At 36.4% G+C, this 26712-nt stretch overlaps 1 protein-coding gene across 2 annotated transcripts in view; it reads right to left on the bottom strand.

The window, feature by feature from the left end:
• AKAP6 (A-kinase anchoring protein 6) overlaps positions 1-26712 on the bottom strand; it is a 278384-nt gene that overhangs the window by 37677 nt on the left and 213995 nt on the right. For both annotated transcript variants that reach the window (XM_064148457.1, XM_064148466.1), the window contains exons 10-11: positions 15712-15858; positions 12046-12270 (exon numbers count right to left, since the gene is read on the bottom strand). In XM_064148457.1, the coding sequence (XP_064004527.1) occupies positions 12046-12270; positions 15712-15858 (372 nt within the window). The remainder of the gene's footprint in view (positions 1-12045; positions 12271-15711; positions 15859-26712) is intronic.

Genomic DNA, 26712 nt, shown 5'->3' with positions numbered 1-26712 from the left:
TAGGAATAATAAAGGTCCATGCAGAGATGCCCAGAGCTTTGAAAATAGTTGGAAGATGACAAATGGTAACTTACATAGATGGATTTTCTTTGTGCTTTCAGGTTCAGAAGAAATGCTATGGTATACTGAGACAAATGCTATTTCTAGGCTTACCTTGTATTTCCATGTATGAGCAATAATGGGTGCTTTTAGGAAAATGAAAGCAGTTTGAATACAGATAAATCAGAAATTACCAGATCTAAGAAAATATTTCTCTCTACCCTTGGTCTGTTAAAGCCTTACACTTTCTCCTTGTTACAGCATGTGGGGAGGGAACGATGATCTTCTAATTGCATTAGTTGTTGCCTGACAGAAAGCAAAATGAAGATGGAACTGATATTACTCAGTACAACATCCATATGCAGAAATTAAGGCTAGATCTGAGAATGGAATCTACCTTTAAGTAAAACAATGTAACTGCAGTTCTTAAAAAAAAGTAATTTGCCTTTTTATACCTGATTTTTGGCTAGTTTTCAAATTTTCTAATTTAAAACATTCAAGTGTCATGGCTAACAGCACTGAAACATCAATAAAGGGAAAAGATGATTACAGATATTGAGTAAAATGTAGTTCTGGTGTTTTCTATAAAATGGCAATGCTTGCTGGGACTTCCATTGGGGTAATGCATCTCTGTATTTCAAATCCCATTCTTACAGGGCATATGGTGAAAACAAGAATTTCTGTTTCTGACTGAGAAAGAAAATCCAATCATTCATAAAAAACACTAGCAAGAAAGTAATTCCTCAAACTAAAAGGGCTGAAGATAGGAAATGAATGATTTGTCATCTTTTAGAAAAACACTGCCAAACCTGTGTGCTTTTGCTGATTTCAAGGTTAAAAGAAAATGTCACCTAATATGGGAACTCTACTCAGTTGCATACTGTGGGACTTAATCTATACTGAAACTAAATATTCTATAAGCATGCAGTGAAGTGCAAAAAACAGCAATTGAAAAATGACATGATTAAATAGCACAACATGCAATCATTTGCTCTCAATTATATCAATGTATCTTCTTCATTTCAAGGAGTCAGGCAGAAATATTGTTTTTTAAATGCCTCTATTAAATTGGGCGCCAATAATAAAATAGATGAGAGTCCTAATAAGCTCATTTACGTAACATACATCACACACCACAAAACTATTCTCTCCAAACAGGTTTGTTCATAGATTAGTCTCCGGGTTGTCACCAGCCTTGGCTATATTAAAAGATTTTAAAGGCACCAGGCTTGGAGACCCTTCATTAGAAAATCTTTGTACTTAACCCTTGAGAGATCTTTAATGCTAATTACAGCAGAAGTATTGATATAATATCTTTGCTGCCACGTTTTATTACAGTGATGGTCACAACAGAGTCTGGGGCTGACATTTTAGAAATATCTAATTGTAAGTCAGAAATACAGAATTACAGTTTAAAGTAGAATATGACTTCTTTCTAAACAGTGAGCAGATTCTCTTTATTTAAAGCCCTGCTTTTAATAGCATTACAATCACTACATTGCTACACTGGTCATATCTCTTTGTAACACACAGCTTCATAAAGTGTTGCAATCTCTATCTTACAAGTCTGAGCACAGTTCACTGCATTCCTTGCAAACTGTGTCTGTTTCTGTACATATAAAAAATGGCAATGAACTAATAGGGGAAAATAGTTCGTTTCTGCACTGGCTCCAAGAATCTACATAGGTGCTACATTCTCCATACAGATAATCACAGAATCACAGCGTGTTTGGGGTTGGAACGGATCTCCAGAGATCACTGAGTCCAACCTTCCTGCCAAAGCAGAATCACCTAGGGCAGGCCACAGGGGAAAGCATCCAAGCAGGTTTTGAAAGTCTCCAGAGAAGGAAGACTCCACAGCCTCTCTAGACGGCTTGTTCCAGTGCTCTATCACCCTCACTACAAAGTGTCTCCTCATGTTGAGGTGGAACCTCCTGTGTTCTAGCTTGTCACTGTTATTCCTTGTCCTATCACTGGGTATCATCAAAAAGAGACTGGCAGCTTCATCTTGACACCCATCCCTCAGATATTTATAGAATTTAATAAGATCCCATCTCAAGCTTCACTTCTGAAGACTAAACAGCCCCAAGTCTCTCAGTCTCTCTTCATAGCAGAGATGTTCCAGTCCTGCAATCATCCTCATGCTTATATTCATTCATTTGATTAATATTAAAAATTACATGGGAATTTGTGTTTATTTGCAATCAATAATGCAAATAAATTCATTAATTAGGTAAATGGGTTTATTTTAAATAAAATATTTATTTTTAAATAGCATGCCAGGAGTACCTGTGTTCATTCCCATTTTTCTCCAGAAGTGTAGCTCGACACTAAACTCAGTAGCAATCCAGAATAGATCCTTCTGGGCTCGTTCCATAAAAGCTGCTATTATAGCAGTATGAAGCTTTTTAATTTCTCAGCTCTATTCCTTATGCTTGTTTAAGGACTTCAAAATATTTGTTTGCAAGAATATAGTTCAATGGTCTGTTATTTAGCTCATATTCCCATGTAAGCAGTAATATGTAATACAATTCTCTTTATAAATTAAAAACACTATTAACATTCCAGACATATAAAACAATATGAAGATTAAGTTCCTATAAAAGAAACTATAATAGCTTACAGATTGCTTGTATCATTACTAAAGCGCTGGTATCTATTACGGCGTCTCCCTGGAATAAAGAATGCACTTTTGGCAATAATCTGTTAAAAAAAGTGTCCATTATTGTTAAGATGCTCCTATCTCATCTCTAAACTAGTCTGCAATTACAGGAAGGCAACTTTTAAAAATAAAAGTCGGATGTAAATGCATCTTCCTTACCGGAATGTAGTAGTTTTTTTCAAGCCTTATTTTTCTTGTGCTGCATACAAGGGATTAATTAAATTCATTTTCACACTGAAATGTTTTAGAGCTATTTACCACACGCTGCAAAGTTGGGGTTAACTTTGTTCCAGGGGACAAGCCAAGTCATTCAGACAGAGGAGCCAGACGTGATGGCAGGAGGATTCGTTTTTCTAGTCTGGCACTGTTTGTGTTTATAAATGCCTTTGGTTCGTGCCCTCTTTTCATTCAGTTTGGGAAGTTCTCTTTCCAGTTAAAAAACATTCAAAGAAGAAATACTGAAAGAAGTGGCACAATTTGCTAGGGTTTCATTTCTGCCCCAGAAAATGCTCAAAGTATGGAAAGCATTAGACAGGTAGGATAAATATCAATGCTATGCTTTGCTTTTGAAATGTATTCTGAACCATGCTACCCAAAAATTCATTTTCCTGTAGCAGACGTTACAAACTTCACACCAAGATCAGCACACTGAGCAGCATTTCAAATACATGTGTATAGAAATTCATGTAATTAAACCACTTAAAATCTAGGTAGAAACTATGAAATCAAGTAAGGTTAGGCTCAACTTTACTTCCACTTCTTAGAATTCACAGAATCACAGAAACATTCAGGTTGGAAAAGACCTTCAGGATCATCAAGTCCAACCAATATCCCTACTCTACAAGGTGCACCTTAAACCATAACCCCAAGCACCACATCCAAATGACTTTTAAACACACCCAGGGTTGGTGACTCAACCACCTCCCTGGGCAGCCCATTCCAATGCCTGATCACACATTCTGCAAAAGAAAAATTCCTCATGTCCATTCTAAATCTACCCAGTCACATCTTGAGGCCATTCCCTCTTGTTCTATCACTAATTACCTGTAAGAAGAGACCAGCACCAACCTCTCCACAACATCCTTTCAGGTAGCTGTAGACAGCAATAAGGTCTCCCCCCAGCCTTCTCTTTTTCAAACTAACCACCCCCAGCTCCTTCAATTGCTCTTCATAAGATTAATTCTCCAGGCCCTTCCCCAGCTTCGTTGCCCTCCTCTGCGCTTACTCCAGCACCTCCACATCCCTCTTATAATGAGGTGCCCAAAACTGAACTGAACTGGTGTCGCCTCAGCAAAGCAGAGTACAAGGGGACAATCACCTCCCTATCCCTGCTGGTCACAGCATTTCTAATCCAAGCCAGGATGCCATTGGCTTTCTTTGCCACCTGGGCACACTGCTTGCTCATATTCAATTGCTTGTCAATTATAATTATAGAGTAAAAGAAATCAAGATGGTTCCCAACATACATCACACACCAGATCATAGAAAGGGTTAGGTTGGAAGAGACCTCCAAAGGTCATCTAGTCCAAATACCCTCCAGTCAGCACTGCCATACTCCATTAGATCAGGTTGCCCAGAGCACTGTGAAGCCTCACCCTTAAATATCTGCATGGATGGAGCCTCAACTACCTTCCTGGGCAACCTGTTCCAGTGTTCCACTCATAGTAAAGAACCTGTTCCTGACATCCAATCTAAATCTACTCTCCTCTAGCTTGAAGCCATTGCCTCTCACCTTATCACTACAGGCCTTTGCAAACAGTCCCTCTGCAGCCTTCTTGTAGTCCCCTTCAGGTACTGCAAGGCTGCTATTAGGTCTCCCCAAAGCCTTCTCTTCTCCAGGCTGAACAACCCCTGCTCCCTTAGCCTGTCCTTGTAGGAGATATCAAGAAACTCCCTTCAACTGCCTAAAGAAACTTTAGGTTTCAGAATTTCAGCCATCTTTAACAAACTCTTAAAACATTGTATTCCACCTCAGGCCTGTGTAAGAGACTTGAAAGGAAAAACTTTCTTGCATGGTTCTACGTAGGTATCTGTAACTTCCAGGCTGAGATTCCCTCTCTTAATCTAGTTCCCCCGGACAGTAGGCATGGACTTTTCCTGTCCCTATGCAATGGGTCTGGTATATTCTAAAATGTAGTAAGAGTTTACCCTATTCTGAACTACAGGGGGAAAAAAAACCCAAACATCCTACATTGCATTGGTATTACCTTTTTATGGGAAAGCAGAAAAGATAAAATAAATGAGACTAATCTTCTGGAGACTTCAGGACAGGCTGGGTGATAGGAAAAAGAAAATAAACACATCTAATGAGTAAGGGAAAAGAGATTTCCTTTGGCTTTTTTCTTGTGTCAGTGAAGCTAATTTAGCCTGGATTCAAAAATGTACAGCTTGAGCTGCTCCGGGGTAGACAGAGGGAAATATATTATGATGCTTTCATGTGTATCTGTATATGCAAAGACAACAAAAAGGCTTTTCTAGAAATGGTGTACCTTATCTTATTTCTAAAAAGCAATGCATCCTCAAAATGGATGTGTCATTAAAACATAAAAACACTGTTTTCATTCTTCTGCCATATCTTAAGCATAAATATACATACATGCAGACACACGTTGTTTGGTTTCAGTTCAAGACAAAACTAAAAGTCCCAACAAAAAAGGTTACTTGCTAAAAAGTAAATCCGAGTCAGGCAGCACTGTGATGAGGCAGGTTCACTAGTATCTGAAATAGGCTAGCCTACCTTAGTTTCCCACTTGCAGAAATAACTTCTAGCAAGTGTTTGCATAAATATGCTAGGTTTTAAATTAACATAACCTGTCTCTTGGTGAAGTTAGGCAGACCTGACCTTGACAGGAATGGTTTAGTCCAAGGGCTATGATAAGGCCAGTGAGGACAGACACAGCTGATGTGGTCAAATTGAACTGTGAACAGCAGTCAAAAAGCTTAGGGTTGTCAAAAGCCAAATACCCAGACGAGGTTGTTGATTGTGTATAATGGCCTTAAAGGTTCAGTGTTACTCATACTACTGAACTTCAACTGCCATTCTTCCTTTGCCTGCACAACTGAACTGGGTTAAGAAGACTAAATAGGATGAATGCAATGAGAGCATGGAACAGCATCTTTCCTTCACTAAAGCTTAGACTAGAGAACATAATGAGGTTCCTCTTATTGCTTCCAAAACATGAAAACTATTATCACTGCGACAAGGGGAAAGGCATTGGACCTTGCATCGTCACCTCATGTGGAAATGCACAGACAATCCACCAGATTACAGGTCAGGCCTTCAGTTTTATTCTGAGGTGAGGAGATGCAACACTTTATTAGCAGACCAGTAAGGGCATCATCCTGCATAAGACAGGAATCTACATACCTCTGTTGGGGTGGTTTTTTTTCACTGACTTTATGCAAGAAATGTAATCTAAACTGCTCTGCAGTCTCTAGTAATACGTTGTCAGTTTTCAAATCCCATTCCTTACTGACATCTCATACTTGTGATACATAATGTCCCTGATAAGGACTGCAATAACACTTCAGAATGTATACTGAAGGCCTGTTCTTTTTACACTCATATTCTTACTCATACTGTATTACGCTTTACCCTTCAAATAATTCTACTAAAATCAATGGTTTTCCTGGCAGTATGAAATGATTTTTAGTGTAAGTAAAGCTACTAATGTAGTCTATAATACTATTCCCCATTGGGAGTATGATCTATTAACTCATATGCAAAGATGAAACTTGGGAAACCTGTCCAGTATTGAAACCAAAATTAGGCAACAGTCTACTAGGTCCATGATCCACCACCTTGTTAGTGGCATTGAAGGGCTCCAGAGAACACTGTTCAATCAATAATCCAGTAATATTAGAGAGATCTGCACCTGAAAATGCAATGCTATGGCTCCAAAGGGGCAGTTATAAACAATCAAATAAATTGTATAATCACATGCTGAGTCGGCCCTAATGGAAACAGTACAGTGAATTTTGGGTAACTGTCTTGTATTTCCAATCCACACTGTACTTTTTCTTTATGTTATCCCTAACAAAGCAAATAAAGCTTAGAAGTCAACCAAAGTACCAGCCCTCACTGTAAATTCATGTGAGTCAATCTTGACTTCTTTCAGGGAAAATACTTATTTTTCTTTTATTTTGTCATCTGATATTTTTTGCTCATTTTCTGTTTCCAGCTGATGGTAAAAGAAGAGAAAGATTCTGGTTTTGATGTAAATGATTGTCGAGGCAGCAGCAAGTGAAACGTTCAAGGAGTCTTTTGGGTGGGTTAAAAGAAGAAAACCAAATGTATCTTCAATGATTATGGCAATAGTAAGTGATGGAACTGAGAATGTTATCTCAAAAGAAGCCATGTAGCTATTTTCACTTCTACATTTCTGACTCTTCAAGAGGCCACGACTAGGAGGGGAAAAACAGCCCAAAGTTTGCAGCAATCATTGATGTGGAAGGTTTAAGAAATGAACTGTAAGCTGTTTATCAGTATGAAATTAACAAGTTTACTTTGTAGTGGCCAGTTTGGGACATTCTTCTCTGTAAGGCAGGGTGTCTTCTGTGGTATTCAGCTTGAGTTAAACCTCAAATCTTATCAGTTTTTCTTTTGAGTGGTCTACAGAAATGTTTCTTTGAGATGTCTGGCCACGTAAATTCAGTCTGAGTTTGCTTCAAACCACTTTAAGTGGCATCAGGCTATGTGTACCTTTGGAATCCCACCTGTTTTTCCTAAGATTTAATACTGTATGCCTTCCTGTTTGTTAAATTTGCAATCCAAATAAAATGTGGGCAACATTTCTTCATCTATGAGAAGATTTAGGGCTCTGAAGTAACTGTTGTTCTTTTGAGAAATTTATTAAAATTATTACAACTTTTTTCCTACCACCTTATAGGTATAAAAAGGATTAAATTCTGCTTGAATTATTTTGGATTTTCAATTGGAAGCTGTTTTGCATGCTTTTGTTACATGCATATTGAATTTCTCTAATTCTTTGGTTGCAGCTCTGCCAGGAACATCATTCCAAAAACTGTAAAGGATCCAAAATAGCAGTAGCAAAAGCAGCTCCTGGCACCTGTAGGAAGAGGCAGCACTCTTCTCCAATCTCTGAGTCTCTAAACCTTTACCTGAAGTTAATACTTCTCTTCGATCTGGAAATAATCTTATATGCTCCAAAACTCACTTCTATTTAATTTGAGAGAATCGTTTGTAAGATGCGCAGCACTGACTCTAAGGCAAACTTTTCAGTTAAAATGAAAAGCATCATAAGAAGTACTGCTTAAATGATTGATTACTAATTATCAAACCTATATTGTTTAATCAGAAAGTTCAGTTGCTTTAGGCATCAGAGAAATAAGAGATGGTGCTATGTATATATATTTTAAGTGACATTACATCATCTGGTATGGTCAGTCACAAATTTAATGGGAAGATGAAAAGATACACTTCCGAGTGAGTGTAGTCATAAGAAATAGCTACAAGCATCAGATAATTTACACTGTTTACAAGGCAAACAGAAATGGCTACAAATACTACTGGCTATGGAATTCAATAGACCATTGACTTTTAGAAATATTAAATGAGAAAAAATTTGCAACTTCTGGGGTTTTTAGTACAAATAAGCAGTCTGATTAATGAACACATTGAGTAAAGCCAATGAGAACTACAGGCTTTCAGTGCTGCTGAAAATCATGTCTCTTTTAAAGACCCAAACACATATTTAGGAGACAGGTATGATGATATATATAGAATGTTGCTTATTGCTTCAAATAAAACCAGATCAGAAAACTACATCAAATGCAACATTATTGTTGCAAAAAAACCCAGCATTCAGCAGAAAAACTCTGCTAAAATTCTGTTCTGAAAAGGAAAATCCTGGAAGGAGAACAAGGTCCCTTATTGCAAGTGACAGAAATATATAACTAATCATTTAGTGTCCTTTGCTGTCTTTCAGAGGGCATTTTGCAGAGAAAGCAGTATACTTTGAAGTCCCAAACACATAAAAGCACGTGTGGCAGAACACTTCTACTTACAAGCCAACAAGCACACAAATTTCTGGGTGGATTTTTCTCTGATAAAATTTACTAAAATTTAATGAAAGAATGTGAATTTCCTTTATTGCTGCTCCAAATCTCTCCAGACCCACAAAACCATCATATAATGGTAAGAAATCAGTTATGCCAATTATTAGTCTCATGGCACTATATCTTCTGGCTGCTAGGATTATGTGTTTAGCAGAGGATCTTGTATTTCACTTATAAAGTACATTTCTGGTTCTGATCGTCACTGTTTCTGTGAAAAGCTTGAAAACCTGAACTCAAGGGACTCAAAAGGCAGAGAAGAAATAAACAAGGATGGAAAAGTACAATAAATGTATATTCACAGTTACAAAGATCTCATGAATTTTAAGTCAATCTCTTGATTTTCTTAGCCTAGATCGCTCAGCTGACTAAAGTATACAGCACAGTTTCCACAACACCAGGAAGTACAGAATGTTACCTAAGATGGGCAATGACCTTAACTAATAATATGACAGAAATTCTAATATCTACATATGCAAATATGCATATCTACAAATTGATCAGCCAGTCATACTCATTAGAGTTTGGACTTTGAATGTAAAGAAAAAATACCAGTAAACACAGGGAAGCAGTCTCTTTCCATCACATATGAAAATGGAACCTAGAGGAAGGAAGAGTGGGCTGCCTTGAGGACAGTACCAAAGATCAGTGTCACCATAGCTGGTTTCTACCCTAACACAGCCACTGACTTTCTGTGAAAACCTGGAGAAGTCACTAAATCTCTGTGCATTTCACTTCTCTCATTTCTAAAAAGGGGGTAATAATATCTCCCTTCAATGTTTAGCAGGGCTTAGTTCATTAATGTTTGTACAGCATGCACAGCTCCTTGACTGGGTAGTTCTGTATGAACACTAAGAACACATTGCACAGCCACATCCCAAAAGAAAAGTAACACACCAGTAGATCCTCTAATATAAAGATGCTGAAATTAAAATGGCATGGGTTTTTAACAAAATAAAACAAAGCAGTCAAAATAATTTCATCCCAGTTAATTTAACAACTTCTCCTCCCACCACATTGTTCTCATCTTGGCTCCTCACTGCATGGGAACTATACATAGTCCAGTGAAAGGAAAACACCTGAACATTTTTAAACTCCTTGTTTTTCCTAAGGCATAAGTGTAATTTAAAACATAAGGTTATGGAATGAAAATCAACATCGCTGTTGAGTTTATTTCCTTACAAATGTGTCTCTGTGTATAGTGGCTATGTGTATAATTGCAATGGTGCAGCACAATCAATTTCCATTAAGAAGCAATGATTCACTTACCACAGTGAAAGCAATACTAAGGTTAAACTCTTAAGCAGGAAGTCAGTCAAACTAAACCCCAGCAGGCTTCCTACCAGTGGCACAGCTAATGTTTTTGAAAATGTTCTAAATGTTCTTTCTCAAATATATGTATTATACATTGCAGTATTGTTAATTATACCCATTTTATCTTTTACACACTTCCCCAGGAGATCAGTGAAGAATGAAAAACTTACTTATAGTGGATTTCAGATTTAATGAGACAAAGATGGTTTCATATATATGACAAAGTGATGTGCTCTCACTATATTTGATAGGTAATTATTTTTTATACTCTAATGGCTACCATTTTGAAAATAATTAATGTATTATTTGTGTAATTAATAGATAATCAACCAAGTAATGAAATACTCTGGTTATGTCACGGTGGGTGGTACTATCCTATCTGACATCTCTAGAGGTCTTGACATGACACCATGTCATACATATATTGAAAGATTTCATTCCAGAGATTTATGCACATTCCAAATACATAAGCAACATTGTTATAGTATTCTGTTCATATATATATATAGATATGTCTTAGACATATTATAAATGTATATTTAGAAAGAAGCTTTTCTGAAATTAGATTTTTTTCATCTAGAGCTATGCATTTTTAAAATATGCCATCATTCTCCACATAAACACAAAGCATCCTGAATTCCCCATGGCAAACATGAATCCATTGCTAAGAAGTTTGGCAGGTCTACCAACAGTCCTTCATAATCTCTAATTTTGAAGTTTGCTGATAGGAAAACAGAATCTGCATGATCTTTTTTTTCCTCTATTAGCAGAAGGCCACAAACCATTAAAAGAAAAGGCAATATTAAAACATAAAAATGCATTGAAATGGACTTTCTCAGGATTATAAAAATGCTCTTACATTAATACAACCTTCTCACAAATCCTTGAGAATTAATGAATGACTAATTAGGAAGCCTGTGCAATTTCTGCTGTTGTGCCCTTTGAACCTCTGTATAAAAAAATATGTTTAGAAGTGCTTGCAACATGCCCTTTGAGGTATTTAATATATTTGTCCATCACCTAAAGAATGCTGCTATCATAAACACTCATGTAGTAGTAGAAAAGCCCCTAAAACCCAACTACTCATGATTCCTTTCTTACTCTTTGCTCCAAAATCACTTGCAAAGTAAAGTGACCTGCAATGATGACTCAGGTGAGGATTTATTTAGGAGTGATAGCTATGCACATAAGGAAATCACATGGTTCCACCAGGTTTTCTTGCCAGCTTAACAACTCTTTCCTAAATGGTCCCACTGCTTTTGGAAATGGAACAAAACTTACAATCTCCATGAAGTCAGCTGCAAAGCTAAACACTGGCTTTCAGCTGAAGGAGCTTATCCAGCCGAATATAGCATTGTGACTACAATTCTTTTTCCTCTACTCCATAAATCTTGAGGCTTAGGCATAAGATGTGGCCTAGATTAATGCAAATCTCATAGTGTATGTCTTTTCCACATAGCTATTCACCACAAACTTGAATGTTTTCTCATGTATGCTATAATTTATATCTCTGTGAATGTGACCTCAGATAGGCTGTTCTTGACTCATATGTGCAGAGGAATAGGCTATTAAGCTGATGGTCATACAATACAGTAATTAATTTAACTGATGTAGGGAATGAAATTCAGAGTGAAGCTTTTTTTTTCCCTTTTTTTTGGGGGGGGAATAAAACAGCTATACAGTGAAGCAGAATGACAGAATGCTCTTGCTTTCCCAAAGGTGATTAGCTCTCTAAAGCTCTCTCTTTTGCAAACAAAAAAAAGTGTAAGAAATAAATATTATTGTAAAGGTTCAATAAAATCAACATGAATGAACATACAGCACATAACTGAAGGTGAAAATATTAATACATTATTACATATGTACATGCATTGCATTGTTATGTATAGGATACATATTTTATCCCACCTTAAAGAGGACTCTCTCTATGAAAACTATGATTGTTTTTTTATTACCTTAAAATATTGCAGTTGTTTCTCAGCATTCATTGTTCCTTCATTTTCTTGTCTCAGACAGGAATTGAAGATGAAAAGCTCTGTATCTCTCAGCCACCCTTTCAGCTCTTTGATCCTGACCTCCAGCTGCCTTACCAGGCTGCTGCTTTCAGGCGAGAGCAGGTCACGTGGACCTAACCCACTGTGCCCTACCATTGTGTCTTGGATCTTCTCTCCTAGGGTTTTCTAATGCATCAGATAAAGAAAACATAGATTAGTCTTATGTATCAGAAAATATATAGGTTAATATGCAACAAGAAGCATCTGCTAGATGACTAGTGATGTGGTTTGTTATGCTTTTTTTTTCAATAATTACTACTAATATCAATCAATTACATTCACTGTTTCCTTGTTTCAATCAATTTCATTTTGTGTATCCTTGTTTCTCACTTATGCTGCTCTCTCTGGGTCACTGACTTGGCTGGGAGCATGATAAATCAATGTTTATTAAGAGCAGCTATGGACAGAGGAAACAAAATGGTGCATAACTTTTAAAACTAGTTACCTCTATAGAACCTGACCATGGCTTTAGACATTCAAGACTGTGAGAGTTACTAGTTTCTAGGCAGCAATGACAAAATAAAAATGACAAGCAGTGGGCTCACCAACGTCTTATCCAAGGGACCAAGTTTTGGGGGAAACACTGAAATACTTTTTTGAGGTGTGAACTGCCAGGTCATAATTTCCAAACTTACAGCCCTAAAGTTGCATACAGGAGCAGGTAGGTCACGGAACAACTGACTTGCTTTTAAAAGTGGATGTGGTGGCCAATAATCTAGAAACTGCAAAGTCCCAACTTTCCTGAACATCAGGCCAATTATTCAGGCAACTAGATTTAAAGTTCCCCATGTTTAGCATCCATTTTAAAAATAATGGACTACAATAAACAATCAACTCTGATCATTAATGACACTAATTTACTTCAACTTTCGTAAGTAGTATTTCTAATAAAAGAGCCACTGAATTACATTTTGATAGTGGATGCTGTGAGCATAATGAATATTCTGAAGAGGCCAGGGATAGGAAGTTACCTTTCTTTTTATTATTTTGAAAGGCAATCCTTGATCATCACAAGGGAGATATGCTGCTGCCTGCTGCATCTATGCCAAGCAGTATTTTATCTGACCTATAAGAGACTGTCGGTCTGACAGCCTGATCTGTGTTACTGATTGTAGAATATTGACTATACACTGACAATCACACCCACCAACCTTTTAAACTGATAATTAGTAGTGCTTAATTGTTGCAACACAAAGACACAGGTTTTGGTAACCCAGTGTGGCTGGCAGTTGAAAATACATGCTTTAAAAAGTTACTGGAATATAATTTATAACAATGAAGTTAGCTTCCAAAAATAAGCTTTAAAACACAAATAAAATTAGACCAAAAGCCATTACTCTACTACGTGGCATTCTACAAACAACATCTTTAGGAGATCATAACTGAAAAACATGCTTTCCTGGCAACACCCTTTTATTTTCATGGTGCAAATATTGATAATTTGAAGACCCTCAGTGGAATCCAGCACTAGCTATTGTTTTTATGCAGTAACAAAAGTAGCAGCAGGAGGTGAAATCAATGCCCTTGGAGGGTAGGGTCACAAAAAAGAATTTATTGCCACTTTTTTGTTCTGGAACAGTTTGCAATCATAAATTCTTCATAAACAGAATACTTCAGAGAATGGTCCGTCTTCATAAATATACGACAGAGGACATCAATTTCATTTAATTCACAATTTGTGTCAGCACAGCAGATGCCAATGCCTGCCTTGATAGGGTTGTTTAATATGCAATTGAGACAGAGTAATATTCAGCACAGGGGACAAAATTTCACAGATTAAACTGTACGCACCACTGACATTTCATTCTAATGTATTTCCATTCCACACTGTTCACCTTAGATGAAAGTAATATTAAAAACCATATCCCTCTATTTTACCATTGTTAGAAGTTAAAATCCTTGTCTTTAATTTTTTTCATGCCAATTAAAACGTAATCATGCCAATTAAAACAGTATGCCTACTGCTGTTAGTTTCTGCAGAGGTTTTTATTAAATTAAACAAAACTCTATCAAACTCTGCTTATTATTCATGAAATTGCATTTAGTAGGAAAACTGTAATAGTTGTATTTTATTTTTCTGTAAATGCTGAAAGTAATGGCAAAACTTAATCCAGAGGTATATTTTTATTTTAGCATACTGAGAAGAGGAGGGCTTCATTTTTTTTCCCCCCAAGACAGAATCTTTCTAGATTTTTAGAATTATGCTCCGTTACTTATCTCATAGGTCTATATCCTACCAGCTCTAATCTCTGCCACTGAATGAATCTGATTAAATACATTGTAAGTCATACAGGTAAGGCTTACAACTGAAACTATATTATGTAAAAGATGTAAAAGAATAGGTTAATAACTCTCATTTTATCAGTACGTTTATTAATGCTCCAACAGTTTAAAAATCCTTGTGGTGATGCTGCAGATTAAAAAAACAAGAGTAATAAGCTCAGTGGTCATAAGGCAACTTTTAACATTTCTGATAATTTGCACACTTAGAGAATCAAGCTAATAGAAACAACTGTGCTGAACTAGAAAAAAAATAGCCCCACCCTCTGCATAATGGCAATTGCATCACCAAATAAGCTAAAGTGACACAAACCAGCATTTAAAATGCTGTTGGAAGGTTGCATCTATAGCTTACTCGTAATACGTTAGAAATGTTTTAAAACTAAAGATAATAGCATGCAAAATTATGCAATGCAACTGTATTGCTAATATCACACATCTATAATTAATCATTTAAAGTAATTTATAAATTTATCTTACCCTTGATTTGAAGTGAAGGCAAATTAAGGAGAGAAGTGGATGGAAAAATACATAGTTTGACCTCTCTCTCTCTCAGCTGTTTTACAACAATAGGACAATAGTGTCTCCTGCATGGTGCCATCACTGGTCTCTGGGTAACAGAATCACTATATTGCTTTTTTTTTTCCAGATTCTTGTATCTCACTCTTTGGCTGAGACCCAGCCCATCATAGCGTGAAATGAATTACATGAAACTTTTTTGGCTTTTGTCAAAAGTGAGCTGAATACAGCAGCAGGAAACACATCCCTGGCTGTATTCTTAGCTTCAGGTATTCAGATTTCCACCAAATCTGCATATTTGTTTTTGAGCCATCAGTGTGACCTGAAATACGTGGTGACAACCCCACTTTTCATCTTAAGGGTATAGTAAATAGTTAAACAGTAGATGTCTCTAACATGTACCTTCAGAATAAATTCTATTAACATTCACTCAGGCATGACAGTCAGTGTATATCAGATATACTGCATTATAGTTGACTTGGTGCATACCCATAATACATGGCATATTTTACTTACATTTTTTATGTATTAAAGAACTAAAATTATTAAAGTCAGACAGGAGACAAGCATGGAATAAAAAGAAAAAAATCAACAGAAGAGGAAAATACTATGGAGTTTTTATAATAGCATGAGTAGCTTGTTTGAAATGTACATGGTGAATTGAAAGAGAGAGATATTTGTGCCTCAAATTAGAAATCAGACAGACAGCATACTTCAACACACAAAAATGTACACATAACCCACAAACAGTAATAAAAATGCAAATACCGCAAGCAGTTCCCATTTTTCATTAATTGAATCCACTTTTTCAAGGAGATCATTTGGTAGTAAAACACCACTTTTCTTCAGAGCTTCAACCTTACTAAGCAGTTCCATCTTTTTCGGGTGCCTGATTGACATTTCTACATTGTATCTCTAAAATGAAAAGAAATACATAACATCAGCTACTGCCAAGAGTTTTCTCTAGAATCTAAATTTCAACTTCAGTTCTACATGCCCAATTATGACCTTGCTCACTATGCAAATCTACAATGTTTTTGGTTATTTTTAATGCACACAACCTTCTCATGGCATGTCACAAGAGGTTTAGGTACCAAGCACGCAGCCTTCTGTGTGATGTATCCACACATGCAGTAGCAATTGATTTACAGATGGTAACATTCACTCGCTCACAATATTCACTTGTGCAATAATATTCACCAACATTCTCTCATCTGAAGCCTGATCTGCTTTTGTCTCTTTTGAGTCAGTGCTGTCTTATATTCACATATTACTTCAGCAAGCAACACTGAGGCTTTCCATTGAAACAAAAAAAACCCAAACACCAAAACAAGGAAACAATTAAGTTTCCTGCCCAGTTTCTCTGTCTCAGTGTATATTTTGTCTCATATACAGGACTGAAGTGCTATTAGACATAAAAATGTGAGAGTTTCACCTTATAAAAACAACTAGACATAATTCCTTTATAAACACAATACCAGTAACTTGATGTTTACTGCATCAACCAACAGGAGCAGTGAAATGGCACACAAATCACAACAATCACAATGGTCATACAATCCATTTGTTTCTTCAAGATTAAATTACTTTTTATTTTTTGTACTGTTATTTATTGTGAAAACACCAAAATGAAACAGACAAAACAGTAAAAAACTCCAGAAACTTCTGCCAAAATTACATTACAGTTACTTTATTAAGATTAGAGTTGCATATTACTTACATACTTTGTTATTCTAATCTACAGATACACTGGCAAATATTTAAATCCTGCATTCTCAGAAAACCTGGATTAACTATTACATACAATAATTACTAAAGTGATTAATTTTCTTTTAATAGCTGGTACAGTAAATTTAAAAAAAAACAAACACCAAAACCAACTTAGGTATCCACTTAATATGCACATCCTACATCAAGTTAAGCTAACTCCCTCTCCCTCGTGGATACAAAACACTCATAGAAACAGAACTTCTGATGCAGCCAGAAATGCACCTTTTACTGAAAGAGGAGAGTTCAGTATTCTTGCAAAGGTGTTTACAAGACATGCATAAATTATGCATAGCTATTAGCAGATTGCATCCTAAACATGAAGCTTTCTTTGCTTTAAATTCAGCCAAGAAAACTGCAACAGCAGCTCACGCTAAAAAATATTAATAACTGAGCCAAATATAAAAATTTAAACTAGAATAAGGCATGTTTAAAACATGGGGCACTTTGCCAGATCCAGGAACATGTTCTTTAGGAAAACAAAGCAAAATACAATTGAAGATGCCTTAAAGAACATAATAAAGGTGTGAAATCACTGTTTCAGCTAACAGGTCCTCAGCATTTCCATGCATATGTTTGCATATTGTTAGTTTCATATTTTAATCTCTCATTTACACAACACATGCACATCATTTGTATTATGTAAACTTCAGCAAATATTAGTCATTTGTGGATCATAGAGCAAATGTTTTAAATGAGGTGATTTAAACCATTTCTCATTATTAATGAACACTGATCAGGTGTCTGCGTATCCAAATTTACATGAATATGCATAGCAAAAAACAAGGAATTGTTTATAAAGAACTTGCCTTTTGATACTTGATGTGCTGCAGCTAAGGGTTTAGAAATGTACAACAGCAGGTAGCTGGCACTGGGGAACTGGTTCCGCCAAGAGGAAACATGATTTTATTGGACTAAAACGTTCAACAAGTATGCTTCTTGGTCCTGTGTTACTGCCTTTTCAGCTAGAATAGTTACTGGAGGAGATTACAATCTTCTTTAAGTAATCTGATTTCTATTTAAAGATGATATAGCTGAAAAGGATTTGCATAATTATTTCCATAAGTACATGTAATATCAAGGGGAATCCAGAGTCCAATTTGCTAGGCACTGAAATCCAGTTCGTGCAACTCCCTTTCTTTTGTCAAGTGAATTAATAGACTAAGGGAGTCCTCTAGCTGTGTGACACTGGTGCAGTCACAGCTAGTTAATACTCATCACCTGTTCTAGGCTGGCAGTCGCTGCTGTTTGCACTGGGGCTGGGTACGTTCCTGGGAAGTGCAGGAGTGATGAAGAAATAAATACACTGCATGTTTCATAACTACAATCCTCTTGTTAACACGGAAACAGAAGACATTTCATTTAATTTTGGACTAGATAAAATAATTCGGTACAGCGTGAGCCAAATAGTGTGACAGATGTTATAAAAGCTTATTATAGTAAAAAATGAATAAGCTAGATTTTATGTACGTGCTCTCTCTTCGTCACCATGTAACCTAGTGTATAAACAAGCATGATGAAAGTACTGATTAATAAATGCATTATACTGTAACTGTAAAAGATGGAAGAATTCAGTTCATTATTAGATGTATTGGTATGTGACTCACAGTCAGTATTGTTTCACTCCTGGATATTTAACAAGCAGTGTGTATTTTAAGTTAAAGGAATGTACAGGACATACAGCTGAAGAACTGATAGCATGCGATGCTATTGCTAATGCTATTTTGTAATCCATTAAACACCTACATGCTAAGCAGTTCCATGGTAAAATTAGCTACCAGCTCTATCAGTGCTGCACAACCCTAGTCTGGTAGGACTACTTAATCCTGTGGTGAGAAGATAATTTAATCTTCAGATTCATTCCTTCCTCAGCTTTAAGTGAGCAAAGTCTGTTCCATTGTGACAGTCTGTGGATGCTATGATACAGATTACTGTTTAACAGCTGAGGATGAGATTAAGAAAGTTAAAGTTACAGGTTTTTCACAACAGCCACAATAATAAATCAATGAGTAGTATTTAATTTCCAATATCTGTCCTATTAAAAAAATGAGGAATAAACCCCTAAACAATATAGTGTGAAAACTGCAAAGTCTTTATAGCATGATTAGCTGTGTGTATGCACGTCTGCTTTTGTGTTACTAACATCACTCAAAAGACATTCAAAATGTTGTTATGTAAGTTAAAGAGTTCTGACTTTTTATTCCTTCTCAATACGAACAAAAATAGTGGGATTAAAAAAAAAAACCAAAAAACAAAAAACCCAACAGCATTCACCTGTGAATAAACCTGGCAAAAATATTCACACCATCAGAAGTTGAATTCCAAACCAAGGCAAGTAAAAATCTTACTTCCTCTGATAAAAATATTCTAAGAAACCCAGGCGGGCTTGATTGAGACACATTTTCTGACACTCTATAGTAAACCAAGCCTATCCTGCCCGCTGCCTTTTTTTGTTCCCTTTTTCCTTTTTTAAAATTTAAAAAAAAAAAAAATCCTTCCTTTCCCCCCACCCCCTTTTTTTTCTTTAAAAAAATTATCTCAAACATTTTTTGTGTGAAAAATCACACCCGAAAATTCTACCCAAATGGAGACTGGAACAATGCCTTGTAACAGTGTTAATTGTCACCATGGAAACCAGAAGAATAAGCCATTTTGAAACTGGTATAGAAGGCACACATTGAGCAACTCAAGCATTTTTCAGCCTCCCTCAGTGTTAAGGAACAAGATGCCTAGTCACTGAGAGGTCAGAGAAAGAAATCATAGTGAAAGGTTCGTAGATGTGCACTGTCTGGTAAACAATAAAAAAATCTGTACACAGTTAACGACTCTGTAAGACTGTGCACTGCATCTTTCAGATAGAGAAACACCACAAAAAGATGATCAGGACTGGGGTGTGGATTTCACCTCGCCAGCAAAACTTTAGGGCAATATTATGCGAACCTTGCCCCTAAAGCTCCCTGGGAATTCTGTTGCTGTAATAAAACTTCAGAGGAAAAAAGGAAAAAAAAAAAAAAAAGCCTGCATGATGGAATTCAAAATAATGCTCTAAAAGCACACAGAGAGATTAAGACATCCATTGTAAGACTTTTGTATGGTGCTTCTGTTGGTTATAGTGAAAAGAGACCAGACATACTGAACACACAGTGGAGCTATGGCTACGAAGTACAGAAGAATTAAGCTAGTGAATTTTCTCCATTATTGGAATAAGGGTCCACTATTTGAAGATGTTCTGCATTCTGTCATTCACACACTAACAAAATTATCTTCAGTCAAATGGCACTGTATGAAACACAGCTGAGATCAGGGCTGAGGGACCTGCAATTTTAATTTTACCTGGATCAGATGTTCAAATATTAAAAACTTGCCTTGTAGGGTGTTTCAACTGCTGCAGACACAAAAACCTGCACACACAAGTTTGGTGTCCGTATGTGCATGCACAGCCAGCAATGGCAAGCGTTTGCAAAACACACCGCATGCAGAAAACTGAGTAAGGAATACTTGGAAGTAAGCTCAGCAAATATGTAATATAAATACGTCTAAACATACAGCAATGCACATATAGCAGTATTTGTCCATCATCTCTTCACACACTTTCTTACTTTGCTTTCTGGATAATGTTTGCACTCTTCATGCTAGGCTTCATGGTGGCCCCTTAGGAAGCCCATGCCTAATGCCATTCAGTGATGAACAAAGACTCTTTTTATTCCAAAGTCCAGGGTCCAAAGCTCAGCTGTATACAAGCAAAGTGAAGGAATCTGCTAGAGGCCAGCCTGCACTTCACAATAGCTATTAATACTTCTACCTTTTTGGTATTATCAGTGTGAAACATTTTAGAAATCATCCAGAAGCTTGGTTATATTTCTTATGCTGTCAGTAGCACTAGAACCTCCTGACAGCATTCAAGATCCGGGCTGAGTGATCTGTCTAGAGAAATAGCAGTTGCTGTTTCTTGCAAACTTCATGTATTTCACTATTAGCAATTTATGGCAAATAATTGCACAGGGAAATTATAAAGACTCCTACAATTGTCCTTGTAAATTAATAATGGGCTTTCTTGATTGGGATGAATTTGCTGCTGAGCCTTTGGAAAAATTAAAAAGTGCAATGTCATTTAAAATTGCCAGAACTCACACAGCAAATTGCATCTGAGGTTAAGAATCAGTTTTTCCTCTTCTAGCTTATTCCATTTGCATGATCTGGAAATCATATTACATTGGCTATGTATTGTTAATTGGACATAGATTGCATTATCTTTGATATAAATCAAACTACAAATATTAAAATGAATTGCAAATTCTCTAATAGAAGATCATAAAACAATCTTTTTTAAGTATCTCCCATTAATAATTTAATTCCAATTATATCACTCAGAAAACTCGAGGAGAGTACTGACTTATTTCCATTTGCTTTTTCCCCTTACAAATAAGCACAAGAGTGCAACATGTATTTGTGCGAGACTGGATGTGCACGCCTGTAAAGCAAAACAAACCTTAGCACTTTTGTCTTAAATCTCTGCAGACACCTTGCCTTTTCCTTTCAGAAAGTAGCCAGTGTAGATTGCACGTTTGCTAGACACTCCCTTCTGTGGCAGGTAGAGAAATAAACACACTGAAAGAAATATTAAGTAACTTTGTGAACTAAATTTTGCCTACATTAAAAAATTACACAGTTGGTACTCGTTGTTCTGCCTTCTTTTCTAAAGAAAGGTGATACCCAACCCTTTAAATTTTACTATAAATGTAATATCTTTTTGAAGACTTTGTATGCCCTTTAATGAATTTATATTAAATATTTAATACTGTTTAGGGCATATCCACTACTACCAAAAACAGTTATATTCCCAGCAGTCCCACTGTTTCAGGCAGAGGGCTTGATTGATCCTCCTAGCCTGAATTGAGCAGAATGAAAAGAAGCAGTTGGAAAATAGCTGCAATCATTTAATGCAGATGACCTCTGACAGGCTCACAGCTCTTCTATCTGAACAGAAATTTGCATGGGGTCTCTGTGCAGAGGAACAATGTAACCTAAATGGTAGACAATCTTTATTCTAATGAAGTGGGTGTCAAGGTCAATGTAAAACTGCAATGATAAATGGTGCACCACTAGGCAAGAGAAGTTGCATAGGCATTGTAGTGCTTTCACATTAATTGAAGGCTGAAATGCACTGAGTGAAAGCACAAGACTCTCTTTTCACCATAATGTGTTAATGCACAAATGTTTAAATGTTTTATTCAAGCCCCTAGCCTGTTGGCACAAATCTTATTGCAAACAAAAATACAATAGTTGGCCAATAACCAGAAAAATAGAACTTTTTATTAGCTTGCCTTATTTCTTGAATCCCTAACAACTCCTACAATCTACTCAGAGTACCAAAAGAATAACAAGTCTCCAGACACCTAATGTAATTCCCATGATCCTTTTTCTATTTAGGATATCTGTCTTTAATTAGTTCCAAACAAGCAAGCCTTTAGAAAACTCTTCATTAGATACCATTCCCAATGAACTAACTGCAAGAAGAAAAGTCATGCTTCAATATTATTATTTCCTAGATTCCACGTTTTCTTTTAGTATATAGTTAACACCTCCAGGTGCCTTTTGTTCTCAGTAAGAATTAGACCAGTAAAACTGGGTTTTGTAATGCAAAGAGTTGTGTGCTTAGAGTGGGGACTAAACTACAATCTGTTATTGTGGCTTTGTCAAAACTGCAATACAACTATAATTATAGTACTTCATCAGTCGATCAAGCAATTTGTAGAAGGCAGCACATTTTGTCTTATAAAAATGAGGAGGACAGTAAGCTGCTTTTTAAAATCCTGAGCTGCTTAAGCTTGTTAAGGGTATATTGTTTGCTAATACACTCATTAGCAGCCAAGCATTTTAACTTCATCAATTAAATGGGAAATGGTGTTGCACCATTAGTTTCACAAAATGCTAAGATACAGCTAGCACTCCACAGCTAGGAATTTTAGAAAATTATTTTTCACCTGCAAGCTGCATTCTACACTTCAAACTGGTTTGCTTGCTGGTTTTCTTTCTTTCTTTCTTTCTTGTGCAGCAGTACATACACGAGTGTGTGTGTGGGTGTCTGTGTGTGTGTCTGTGCATGAATGCACAGGGTGAAAGCCCTACATGTAGTTGTGAAGCAAATTATATATATAAACACACACATACACCCACTTAAAATTTCCCAAGTCCCATAAGGATTGCTGCCAAAGTACAGCATCATTTCTTGACACTGAAGAACATTTTACTCATCAGAGTAATCCCAAGGCTGACAGAAGTTTTGGGGTTTTTTTTACCCTGTGAACAACTAACAACTCTCCTGGATAACTAACAGCTTTGCAACGCGGATGATAAATTTGGAGTATTTATCAGCCTTTATAGTTTTAGGTTCTTCTGTGCAAATAGACGTTAACAACATGATTACAGTTAATAGACAAGGAGCTATAGCTTGCTACTAATTATGAGGACCTGCAGCACTTTCAGTTTCTGGGAGGCTGTGAGTGGCATGTACTATACAACATCATTCCTATTTTACAACTTGCCTGTGCAAGGGAATTTTCCATACAGAAATCAGTCTTCATAATATTGCAATTTACAGAGTAAACTCCAGTAGGGAAAAAAGGAAAGAAAAAAAAAAAAAGAAAAAAAAAGTATAGTATAAAGGGGAAAAAAAACCCACCCCAGCCCACATTACTGATGAAACTGTTTAAAAAACTGTACAGCTTCATCTGTGTGTGATTTGTCAGGTCTGAAGCTTTGACGTGCCCAAGGGGCAGACCCCAGCGGGGAGTAGGCTGCAGAGCTAAATAGCTGTGAAAGAAGTCTTAATGTAGGATGGAATTCAAACTAACCTTGACATGACCTCGGGAAAAATATGCAAAAAGTAAAATGAATGCACTCTGCAAGATACATCCTAATTTTGTGGCTGAGCTGGTTAGTTTCACAAACATAAGTGGGACTTTAAAAGCAAAATAAAATGTGAGGAAAAAGGGGAAACTTTGGAATTCACAGTAAAAACTTAAGCGGGCATGCAGTGTTGCTGTGGAGGCATATGAACCATTTGGAAGCAATCCAAATAAAAACCAACACTGAACAATATTGTTGTCAGCCTGTCTATTCAGGAAAATTGTTTTTTTTAGGTTGAATATAAATGACACAAAGCCAAGATTACATCATTGCATTACAAAGTCTGTTGTGGCTTTTAGCCGAACAAGCCCCATGGATCTACTTGCTGATGGCAGTAATTCAGTAAGAAGTTTTAAGGGCTTCTCTTTTATTTTTTTTTAAGCTTCATTACTCTAAATACAGAGGAAATTTGTTTAAATACTGCTTATTGATTTTTTTTTTAACCCACATCACTGAGTTTGTTCTGTAAGCTTACTAGTTGATGTAAACAATAAAAATTTGAGTGGGTATATTAAGACTTGACTTGGCTTTATTATGCATTTTGTCTATCTTACTCAGTGCTCAGCTGAACGGGAAGATTCCACCTTAATACAGCAGCCAAGAACTGGCTAATTCAATAGATATGTGAAAATTTTAATTGACTGTCAACTTGTGTTGAAATTCAATCCCATTACCTTCAGGATACTGTTCTGTAGCAGAACCAGTTATTTACTACACTATGAAACAGATTTTAAATGTAATTAAATTGCTAAGAACATATACCCAAAATGCAGCAGCCTGAGTTCATATAGTTCAAGGAATCAAGTATCAGGTGCAGGAGATCACACTAGATCTAGAAACTGCTATCCATCTACTAATAAAGACAAATCCTGGCAGATGATGATAGAACTTTCTGCCACAACACAGGTTCAGGTACAGTTCAGGTAAGGGCATAAAGCTGATGCACTGAAGTCTGTCACAATCTTGATCTTCTAAACTATGTGTTTTAGCTGGGATCTTTGGCTGACAGAAAAACAAATTTCTGAGATTCATCTTTCACTGCTTGCAGCAATGCTCCGAAAGCTTTGAGGTTCACCTCACACCTTGCTCCAGAGATGTGACTTCTGGTACACGCTAATACAGACACAACTAACAGCCATACTTAACACAGCAAGCCATACTTAACATAGCAAATGTAGACTCAGCTTCATTTACACTTTAGTTGCCTGGAGAATAATTTATATTAAACAAATAAAAAATGGCATTCTTTAGGAATGAATCTTTGGGTTAGTGCTAATGTATATTTACTGGGGGGAGCGGGGGAGGAAAGAAAAAAAGTGAGGGAGAGTCCAAAATACTGCTGTAGACTGCAGCTTGCCCATTATGGAGCAGAAAATGTATTTGATGGCAGGGAAACTATTTGTCCTGGAAACAAAAAAAAATAGAGTGGCAGTTCCATCTACGGCTGGATATTTTGAAATGCTGACCCTACCTGTACCAAATTTCAAATTGCTACATTTTCACACTTACATTTTTACAAAATAAATTACAACACTGCAAGATTATGGAGATTTTTGAAGAAGATAATAAAAGAAAGTAATTTATAACCTGTTATCCCCTTTCCCACTAAGCTCTGCTTGCTTTTGCAGTATGCATGAAACATAAAATTGAAACTCCTCTACACAAAGATTTAATTTCAAGTGCACCAACTATTGTCAGGCTGTGTGTTACAGGCATCATTCTGTTTTGAAATGGATGTTCCTCTCTTTTATCTTTCACAGACTGGCTCTTCTGAAGTCCTTACTCCATTGTTACTCTGTCAGGATGTTAATGGTGGTCAGTAATAACCTTCTGTGACTGAAGCTTCACTCAAAAATCAACAAAGAAATTATCCTCTCTTCTGGCAATGCCTACTGGGATACGTTTGAGGGTAGAATATCTCTAGATCTTCTCCTTCTTACCTATTTCATGGGAGAAGTTCCTCACTCTAAAAAGAACCAAAGGGAAATCTGAGCTCCTCAGACCAATAGAGGTAGAACTCAAAGTCTCCACCAAAGGACATGTAAATTCACAAAGATCAGTACTCCGTTTCAGACACAGTGGTCTAAATTACTGGACCTTGTCAATGATGGGAAAAAAAAATTATCCCTGGCCTGTGGTGATGGCCCTGCAATCCATGCAAGCTGGTGTGTGACCTCAAGTCAAGACCAGACAGATTGTCTAGCTTGCTCAGTCTCTACCCTCAGAACATGTGAGTCTGAATTCTCATTTTCTGTAGCACCTAGGCTAACAACATGATATTTAATGTATCTGAACTATTTTATACAAGACAGGGCTTTCATCTGTGTGAGGGCAAATCTAGGTGCTGATCAGAAAGGGTTCTCAATTTGCCCAAAAGTTATAATGTAAAATGTAACTTTTATTTCAAGCATGCATCCTGTCTTGTTTTAAGTAAAGGGAAAGTTAATAGTTTTTATAACCTGCTATTTGGTTTATTCCTTATAATTTCCCTTGAGTTATGTCAAAGTTGATACATGCAGCAGGTCCACTAGGAGTGCTAAAACGTCTCTGCTAACTATCTAAAACACTGGCAATTACCCTAATTCCTCTTACAGCAATACCATTACCAACCTACCGGATCAAAACTATTGTTAAAATATGTTAAAAAGAAAGTTATATAGTTAAGTACTTATTATTATCTCCAGACAGATATATCCTGAACCCTTCAAGAGACACTGCAGATAATGGCTATTCACTTTCCCAGTACACATTAATGTTATAACAAAAAGTCAATGTTGGCATCCCAATACCATTAGGTGTTCACAGCTGGGTTAATCTCATTTTATAATCTCATGTTTTTATTCTTAAGAACTCAGAATTTAATTTTTCTTATTATTCTAGGAAAAAAAAAACCAAAGTACTTTTATAATAAATGGAAAAAATACTTTCAAGTTGAAAAGTTATATTTATGATCAGCTACAAAATGCTTTTAAGAGCAAATTTATAATGGAGCTGCTGACACAGCCTAAACTATGGTTGTGCAAATGCTGCAGAGAGAGCTATTTCAGAAAACATTTTTAGCCTTAGAAGTCCAACTTTGTTTAAACCTGAATT

The sequence above is a fragment of the Pogoniulus pusillus genome, chromosome 1, assembly GCF_015220805.1.
Source record: "Pogoniulus pusillus isolate bPogPus1 chromosome 1, bPogPus1.pri, whole genome shotgun sequence".
In the NCBI taxonomy this organism is placed as follows: Eukaryota; Metazoa; Chordata; class Aves; order Piciformes; family Lybiidae; genus Pogoniulus; species Pogoniulus pusillus.
The sequence above is the reverse complement of the archived record's forward strand: the minus strand, read 5'-3'. Positions and strand labels throughout refer to the sequence as shown.